The following is a 9,574-nucleotide window of genomic DNA, read 5'->3' as shown; positions in this document are numbered from 1 at the left end:
GATAAGTTGGTAAAATAGTCAAACTACAATTGGTAAATCTGTATATAAGTTAGTAGCTTTTACACATTGGTAAGCTCCGACGACAAAAGTTTAAATTATGGCAACAGTAAATGATGTTGATATAATCAAATAAAAGTTGCTAAGTCAGTCAACTATTACTTGCTAAACTAAATTTGGTTGGTAAAGAGGGCGCCAATGATAATCATTTTGTTCCCGTGAGCTATTTCTGACCATAAATATATACTCTTTCTATTTTTATCCCCTGGACGAGTTTCTGAGCGAGAAAACGCATTTGATAACGATACAAAATTTCCGTTCTCGAAATAGAAATTCGTTTGATAACATCATGAAATTTCTACGGTGGCCGTCCGTCGGGCTTAGACCGGCAACCAATGGCTAAGGACGTGAGAGAGAGGGAGACCGCATGCGAGGCCCGTGAACAGGGGATGCGAGAGTAAAGGAGACCGCAGGTGGAAAAGGAGTGAGGATGAGAAAAATTCTTATTTCTGCTTCTGTTTTAGAAATAGAAAAGTGAAAAATTTCTACTTCTCATTTCTATTCCAAATCTAATTACGGACAAAAAATTTGACCCAAAAATAGCAAAATAAAAATTATTTTACCAATCGGATTTATTTTCCAATCGTATTCCGGGGAAAAGAAAAATAGAAAACCAGATAAGCATAATGGTTATCAAATTAAGTTCACTTATTTCGCTGACACGTTAGTAAGTTAAAAAAATAATTGTAGGTAGATTATTTATGACAATGTTTTTTTTTTTTTTTTTGAGCTTTGACTCTATAATATCTTTCCTGATGGCTTTGCTAATTGCAGAGATTTGCTAGATAGCTTCTCTGTTTGGCAAACACAAGTTTCCTCGTTGAATGAGATCTCAAGCAGGAGTCATTAGATCACGTTGCTCTCTTTTTATTTTTTATTTTTGGCCAAAAGCATGTCCATCGGCCGATACTTAACCTCTCTCCAGTTTGATTCTCGATCGGACATTTTGGATGTACTTCGTCGAAAGGCCTCTTCGACCTTTGTTATGGCGCTAAGTGTCGTCCTAGGTACGAGTCCCTCGATTCGTACAAGCTGCGATGCCTCGCCATCTACATTGCTTGGTCTGCAAAATTTCATGATGCAAGGAATGTGAAGTAAGAGAACCACACCGCTCCTTTGCATTTCAAACAAACTATTTGTCTCTTGCAATTTTACAAGAACAGACGTTATGTAGCAGCGGCAACAAAGAATGGTTGATGTTACAGGAGCAAAACTTAACCAAAAAGTGAAGAAACCAGGAGGAGGCAAACTCTTTAGTCACCTATCATCCTTAATTTACATGATGGACCTACGTGTAATGTTTCAAAAACTAGCCGGACAGTTGCCGTCGGTTTATCTCCTCTGGAAATTGAGGAACTTGATGCCGTATGCGAAGACAAAGAAGAAGAGCAGGACCCAGCCGATGTGAGCAACCGCGACGGCGGGGAGGAAGTCGTAGTCGAATCCCAGTCCTTGCTTCAGGAACTGCTTCAGTGGCATGTCAACGCCGCCTGGTATTTCGAGATTGCCACTCTTGTCGCCCACTTGGGAGGTGACAAGACCATACAGCGTCCACGCCACTGGTGAAGCCCAGTAATACCACCTCCACCATATTGGAATTTGCTGCATCCGTCAAAATGGAACAGAAAGATTGATCAACACACAATTCTCATGTAGCTGATGATATTGATTACTGAAGTCTAAAGTGTGTTTCTCTTTCCATGTGCCAAAGATTCTACAGCAGAGAAAGAAAGCTTGAATGTGGAATAAGCTTCAGATTGTGATGTTTTGTTCCGAAAGCTGCTGTCGTTTGACAGGATTGATTATGCCATCAAGACCAAGAACAAATATGTTTTGTACAAAAACTTTGTACTTTAATTTGACAAGGTAGAACTTAACGAAAGCGAGCTACTGAAAATGCCTTAAGGACATATGCAATGCGCCAAATTACTGAGTGGAAGATGACATACCGTCCTAGGGATAAGGAAGCCAGAGAACAAGTTCCAGAAGCTCAGGAAGAAGGACATCACGATGGCAGCAATCTGGTGGCCGGGCGTCAACGCTACAACCATCATCCCATACATTGTGAAGTAGATGAAGCACATCAGTATGTAGTAATAGAACCACAAGAACTTCCCCGCCTTCCACTCGAACCCAATCATCGAGTAAAGGAGAAGAGTGTAGACAAATGTCTGAATCGCTACATAAATTGTCTCAATGGCCACCTGCAAAAAAAATCATCTTATATTCTTCAGCCTTCACATCATTGGGGTGGTAATTGTATTCTTCCACCCTTTTATGCTTCAATGAGGACTTGGCCATGCTAATTGCTGTGTTCGTACCTGAGCAAATGCGTATGGCAGTGGAGAGTACATTCCGGCTGCTCGTTCACGGTAGAAGACCGTCCTCTCAATGGCGACAATGGACTGCACAGCAGAAGCATTCGTGGCCCCAAGGAAAAGCACAGCTGCATACATGGCTCCCAAAAGATTCATCAGGTCTTGTTGCTTGGTCCTGTCAAGAGATTAGTCTCAGCCAAAGTTTGAAAATGCCCGTATAATGAATTGACCTGCATTTCTATCATCTAATGATGTGATATGTATTTCTGTTCGTATCACTTTGAAGAATTTTTTACTTAGCAAAACACATAAGATGAGAGAACTCCGAACATACGTCTGCTCTCCTTTATTCCAGAATATCAACCCAAACAAAATGCCGATGACTATGGTCATGAAGAACCGGATGGCGTTGTACTGAGGATTTCTCCAGTAAGACCAGTGCTGTTTCCAGAAACAAGCCTTGCACTGAGTGAGGAAAGGTTGTGAGTACTTGGTCGGGAAATGGAGGTTTTTAGAGCCCGGAGCCGGGGTACTAAGCTCTTTGATCAGTTCTTGGTTCCTCCTGGAATTGATGCAAAAGAAAACACAATTGTTAAATTGACGCTGGCCTTAGCGAGCAACACCATTTTCAATTACTCGTTTGAAACTTAAATCTTCAAGGAACTTACTTATAAAGATCAGTGTTTGCGTAAATATCTGCGAAGTCGACATCAAGCTGAGCCTCAACTGTTGGAGCACTCACTTCAAGCATCCAAGTGGCCGGATTGTAACCATCCCTGATCTTCGGGACCCCTGGGACAGCCTGGTGTAATGCACATGTTTAGCAGAATTCAAGAATAACCTCCAGATTCCGAGGGAAAGTGGCGACCAGGTAGATGCTAGGTGTTTTGGAAACAAGAAAAGCTCACCTCAAAGTATTCTATGAGCTTGTGGGAAAGGCGACCAAGAGGTCCAGCATAAATGACCCGCCCGCCTCTTTTCATCAGTAGCAACTGCAATAGTCACATTTCTGATTCAATTGCTCAAGAGCAAGGCATTTCAAACAACAGAGATAATAACATCGAAGGATAAGCAATCAAACCTCATCAAAAGCTTCAAAAATGTCGATGCTCGGCTGGTGAATCGTGCAAACAACAGTCCTCCCTGTATCCACCGTGTTCCTGACTGTACGCATCACGATGGCAGCTGCTCTAGCATCGAGGCCGGAGGTTGGTTCGTCCATGAAGATAATAGATGGATTGGCCACCAACTCTACAGCTATTGTCAGCCTCTTTCTTTGCTCAGTCGAAAGGCCATCAATGCCAGGAAGCCCGACAAGCGCGTCCCTGATGGGGTTGAGCTCAACCAAATCCATAACTTCTTCCACAAACATCTGTTATGAAATTAGAAGCACAAGACCAAAACAGAGAGATCACTAAACCATCTGATTTCCAGTTTTTCCACAGGAGAGAATGTGAACTAGGCCCCAACAAAGGTTGGGCAGGTCGAGAGACAAATGTTCCCTACCTTGCGAGTTTTATTCTTAATGTCGGAAGAAAGTCGAAGCCAGGCTGAGTATAGGAGGGATTCGTAGACAGTGACATTAGGCGAGTGAATGTCGTTCTGTTCACAGTAACCACTGACCCGAGCAAACGTCGATTGGTTTTTAGGGTATCCAGAGATGCTAATACTTCCTTCTGTGTAACCACCCGTCTTCCTTCCGGCTAGGACATCCATGAGGGTTGTCTTTCCAGCACCACTAACCCCGACCAGTGCTGTGAGTACCCCTGGCCTGAAAGCGCCACTGACATCTCTCAACAGTTGGAGACGGTCTTCCTCGACTCCTCGACTCTTCATTTCCTGGTATCACGAAACGTATTAGCTATTATCCCTACTCTTTTGCCTTATGCTGTTAAGAACACAAAAGTTCAGTCCAGCAAAATCGCAGGTTAAGTAAAATCGGACAAGAGCAACACCAGACAAAAGAAAAAAAAAACCACAATGAACGATCATTTGTAGTACAACGGATTCGCACGAGATCATGGTTACTTTTAGGAAGAAGTTACTGCTTCCAAGAAAAGAATAGATTGTTCAGGATTAAGGGACTCACCGCAGGCATATCCACATAGTAGTTCACATGGTTGAATGCAAGAGAAAGGGGTTGGAATGGCAGAACCATCCCTCTTCTCTGTATATTCTCCGAAGTGATAACGATTTCTGAAGAACTTCTGACTTGCAAGTCGATTCCTGGGATTTTCATGGCAAATGTCAGAGATCAGGAAACTCTTTTTCTCGACAACTAGTCAGGCAACTTATTTTGGCAGTCAATTGAAGAAAATCCCTGGCCCCTAGTTTTCTCGGGAAATCGCTCCATCAGCTATACGATCGTGACCAGAGAGTCTAGCAAGTTTATCAGCCTAAAGAAGAAAAGCATTGAGCAACTAATGAAACTTGAAAATGTTGCAAACCGTCTTTGGCAAGTTGAGAAGACAATGACTTCCTTTTCTTCTTATCTGCCTGTTCATCCAGGACAACTGCTTTTGCATCTCCCAAAGCTGCAAGCGATTCCATGCGGGGAGTGTCAAGATACTATATTACTTGTGTATTAGACTCTGATTAGCACTGATGTTCTAATTTATCCGACTTACGATTTAACCAAGTCAATGCTGCAATAAACAAGATGTTGAAGAGGAGTGAAAACCCAAACAGGGCTCCGACGCAGATCCAATACCAATACTCTTCCACAAAGAAGCCTCGAGACTTCAGAAGCACTCTTCCAACCGTGGGCTCATTAATTCTACGATCCAAGTTAGGCTGCAGTTCGTACCGCGGCAATCAGGTTTCAACATAATGCATTGACTGTGTATTATGAAGGACAGCTGAATGGCGAAAGAAAAAAACAGAGTTTACCTTGCTCCATCTTTTGTCGAGGAATTCATTCATCACTATAGCATTCTGCCCATACATCATAGGAGAAATGTAATATCCCCATATCATCCATGGCTCGATGTCGTCTGTACATGCAAGAAAAAGAAACATGTCCTCATCAAATCGAACATTACTGTAGCAGCCCTGAAACAAATGCTTCCACCAACAAGTAGACGTGGTCGGCAAAAGTATGACGCAACTTGTACTTACTTTTGGAAACAATAAACCCCCCAAGAACGAAAACCATCAGCAAGGTGAAAGTTCCCAGGGTACTTGCGACAACCTGGGTTCGCCCAAGTGCAGCAATGAACCGGAAGAGGGACAGTGCCATCTGATGGATGCCAAAGAATGCCAAGAATTGCTTGAAGAACCTGATAAGAGTGAGATTGATGAGTTTCCTAGACTTTTCCTTCTTATCAAGCACAGTGCCCAAAAATTATGACTAGATATTCCGAGAAACATTAGTCTATGTACAATGGAGAACCCAATAACGAATTTCCACGTACCTGCTGGCACTAGGAGCGAAACCGATGGTGTAGTATGTTAAGATGATCCATATCCCCGATTCCATGAATGACAATGGAATTCGGAGGACCCAGATAGGCAAGCCGAAAGCCCAAGAAGGGTAAAATAAGAAATCCCTCTGCTTATAGAACACAGGAAGCCTGAAAACGGTCATTGCAAGTTCCGCCATTCCATTGAACATGACATTGATCAAGCTGAAGAAAAGTGCCCCGAAAAACTTCCCTCCATCTTCCACGGTCCCTACCGGCATTTCAGTCCTAAGGAACACCGTCAGAGCAATAAGCGACATGATAGTGATCTGGGTGGTCTTGAATATGTAAACAAAGGAGTTTCGCTTCATTAGTAGCCATTCTCTAGCAAAGCATGCCTTGAACAGCTCCATATTTGAAATCCCATACTTTTGTTTGACTAGTGCAGCTGGGTGAGTTTTTGATTTGTCATAAGGAACTCCAAGATCGGATGAGAGTTGTTGGCCAATGCGAAAAGAATTGAACCCATGCACGAAATCATCTACAGAAACATATCGGTAAGGTTGGTTCTTCTTGAACCAATACTGTTCTTGATCTTTCTTAGATGTCACTTCTTGCAAGAAGTCGGCAACTCCTTTCCTTTCCGGGCACTTGAATCCCATGTACTCAGAAAACTCGAGGACGTTCTCTCGGGGACCTTGGTAGACGACTTGACCCTCCGAGAGAAGGATAATGTCGTCGAAGAGATCGTAAGTCTCAGGTGCCGGCTGAAGCAGTGAGATGATCATGGTGACATCCATTATATGAACCATCTGCCTCATGAATTTGCAAATTTGAAAAGTAGTGGAACTGTCCAACCCTGTGGATATTTCGTCCATGAAAAGTGCCTTCGCTGGTCCTACTAACATCTCTCCTGCAAGTAATCAAAGCCTAATATGAACCTCAAAGGTTATTAATCACCAGCTTAAACTAACAAGTCCTACAGAAACTTGATAAACGGAGAACTGTTCTATAAAATGGGACAGAAGCTCCCAGGTCATACCGGTCGTAAGACGCTTTTTCTGTCCACCTGAAATGCCCCTTCGCATCTCATCTCCGACCATAATGTCTGCACAGATATCCAATCCAAGAATCTGCAAGATGTAGCTTGCGAGGTTGGTTTTCATGAAGCAACTCCTACAAAGAAGGAATCAACTATGAAAAGAGACTTCGAGAGAACCAACCTTGAGTACATAATCAGTGACCAAGCTTGTCTCTTGACCCGACACAGCTGTGGCCTTCATAAAAGCGTCGATTTCGGGATCGGGTTTGATTCCGGCTTCCCTTTCTCGTCTGGAGAGTTCTGCAAGCATCTCGTACCTTGTCCCCACACCCAAACAGCGACCGGAGAAGTCCAACGTCTCTCTAACTGTCATTTCTCCATAGTGAAGATCATGTTGGCTGATATAAGCGCACGTCCTCTGAGGCACGAATTCGCTCAGCTCGTGACCACAGTAGGTGACTTTTCCAGTTACCTGTCAAAAGTTTAAACAAATGGATATCACAAAAAGGATAGTATTTGTTGGAATCCTACGCTAACCGTATGGGACAGAAATCAGAAATGGCACCCTCAGATCGCTGTCTAGTTTCCCAGCAAGTGCCAGCAGCAATGTTGTCTTCCCGGCTCCTGGTGGACCCAAAAGTAGGGTCATCCTGCGATTAGCATCGTCAATTGAGGATCGATCGCAAGGCATTGAAATCGAAACAGGACAAAAGAATGAGCCAAGACATAACATGATTTACCTAATGACCGAATAAGAAAAGAACACAGAATTTCGTATTCTAGTTAGTGTAGACTTGAGGCATATTCAACCAGTTCCTGGACCCAAGAGACCATTTAAGATGAAAATACCTCGAAGGCCTGACTAATCCATTCACGTCCTTAAGTATCTGAATTTTCCTCTTCTTTGACGGGGCTAGCTGAATAAGTCCGAGAACACTCTGTTGCCACACACAAGATGCGAAAGAGTTATCGGTTAGTTCGAATATATCTAATCGAATATCTCTAATCAGCACATGATGACTACAGCACTAAACCAGGCAAACGACAGTTCAGTCGAATGTAAAAACTCATCCTGAAGATGCTGAAGTATCAGGAGCAAATGCACAAGGTTAACTTCAAAAGTTCCAGAAGCCATCTCTATGTGAAATCATTGCCAACTCCATCAACTACCACCAGATCATGAAATCACAAAATTTGAAACTTGTAGATTGATTAAAGCTGAGTACCTCTATTGTGTTCAGAGTGGCATTGAGAAGGCTAGGAAGGGCTCTGCTTCCAACGTACACATCTCCTTCCACAGATAAATGCTCGTACCGAACTTCGATCTTCGGAATCTCGATCCCGACCCTGTGTCATCCCCGAATCAAATCCCGAAACGCACGAACAGAACAACACCGAGTAAAATTCATATGTGATCAACCCGAAAAAACAATTAGCTGACCTATCAGTCCTGTCTCTCAATCTCCTCAAGAACCTCTCATTGTCATCTTCGGCGACCTTGAGTATGCTCTCCATCAACTGCTTCTTGTCCTGCATTCCAAGGTTGGTCACATCCACTTCATGCTGGACCACCCTCCCAGTGTCGAGTACTTGCCTCAGCATGCCTTTCCGGAGGCGGTCATACGTTGGCAGCCGCTCGAGGGCGGCCCACCGGAGCTCCTCCTCGTCATCCTGCCTGCCGCTCCGCGCGAACACATCGTGCGGGGCGTTCCACGCCTCCCGGAAGCTCGTGGAGGCCCAGCTCCGGTGGCTGCCAGAGGCCCAGCTACGCCGGCTGCTCGTGGATCTAGCCAGATCATCGCCCGCCAGCGCCGACGCCATGGCCGGATCACGAAAAACTCACCGACGCAAAACCAGGAATCGCCGAAGCCGCCTAACTGATCCACGGACAAATGGCCAAGTGAATGAAGAAGATGCACAAAAATTATCAACTTTGCTTGTGCTGTGGGTGACGGATCTTTCTTTCTTTTATCTATGATTCAGTAAAAACTATACGTTTATTGAAGCTCGACAGCTTTCGCTGATCCTTCTCTGAACGAAGAGTCCAAACCTCTCCAAGCCCCTCTATCTTCCTCGCTGTATCACGTATCCAGAACGCTCCGCAGAGCATCGAGTCTTGATCCGAGAGTGTCGACAACAATGCGAACTCCTCTCAAGCGACTAAATTCATGCTTTCTGGGAAGAGCCTTTTCGAGCAAAACAGACGCAGGTCGCAACGAGAACTAACTCAGAGCACCTTGCGCAGAGCTCGCCAGGGGAGAAAATTCTGCTGACGAGGGAGAGATGGTGGTTCAGGAAGTGAACGAGAGTGTCGACAACAATGCGAACTCCTCTCAAGCGACTAAATTCATGCTTTCTGGGAAGACCCTTTTCGAGCAAACACACGCAGGTCGCAACGAGAACTAACTCAGAGCACCTTGCGCAGAGCTTGTCAGGGGAGGAAATTCTGCTGACGAGGGAGCGATGGTAGTTGAGGAAGTGGAGGAGAGAGGGTGAAGATAAAGTATAAATTGGGTGGACAGAGAGTGAGAAATCGAGAGTGATCTGCACGCTTTGTTTTTCCTGACAAATCACGGAGCATCAGGTCAATTTCTTGGAGCTGAGCGAGGTGATGGTGGTGTGTGTGGTGGTCGGCATGTCAGAGTTTTGAACCGTGAAGCTTCAATCTTCACTGGATGATTGCTCTTTGCCCTCTCAATAAACAACGAGCTCGGGGCAAACTCGGAACCACGTGCGTCTTGTCCGTTTCCATCTTT

The 9,574-nt window shown here is 44.4% G+C and overlaps 1 protein-coding gene across 1 annotated transcript; it reads right to left on the bottom strand.

The window, feature by feature from the left end:
• Positions 1-1,153: 1,153 nt before the first annotated feature.
• LOC115742304 (pleiotropic drug resistance protein 2) lies at positions 1,154-9,103 on the bottom strand. The gene is made up of 20 exons (XM_030676521.2): positions 8,260-9,103; positions 8,045-8,165; positions 7,668-7,756; positions 7,384-7,468; positions 7,000-7,290; positions 6,819-6,909; positions 5,789-6,689; positions 5,493-5,653; positions 5,265-5,368; positions 5,003-5,168; positions 4,823-4,909; positions 4,465-4,601; positions 3,882-4,214; positions 3,457-3,747; positions 3,284-3,367; positions 3,044-3,177; positions 2,710-2,937; positions 2,379-2,550; positions 2,007-2,261; positions 1,154-1,659 (listed from the first exon to the last, which is right to left on the bottom strand). The coding sequence occupies exons 1-20, from the start codon at positions 8,637-8,639 to the stop codon at positions 1,390-1,392; spliced, it is 4,380 nt and encodes a 1,459-aa protein (XP_030532381.1). The 5' UTR covers positions 8,640-9,103; the 3' UTR covers positions 1,154-1,389.
• Between the last annotated feature and the right edge of the window lie 471 nt (positions 9,104-9,574).

The sequence above is a fragment of the Rhodamnia argentea genome, chromosome 10 (assembly GCF_020921035.1).
Source record: "Rhodamnia argentea isolate NSW1041297 chromosome 10, ASM2092103v1, whole genome shotgun sequence".
NCBI lineage: Eukaryota > Viridiplantae > Streptophyta > Magnoliopsida > Myrtales > Myrtaceae > Rhodamnia > Rhodamnia argentea.
Note: the sequence above shows the minus strand (reverse complement) of the source record. Positions and strands in the feature narration are given on the sequence as shown.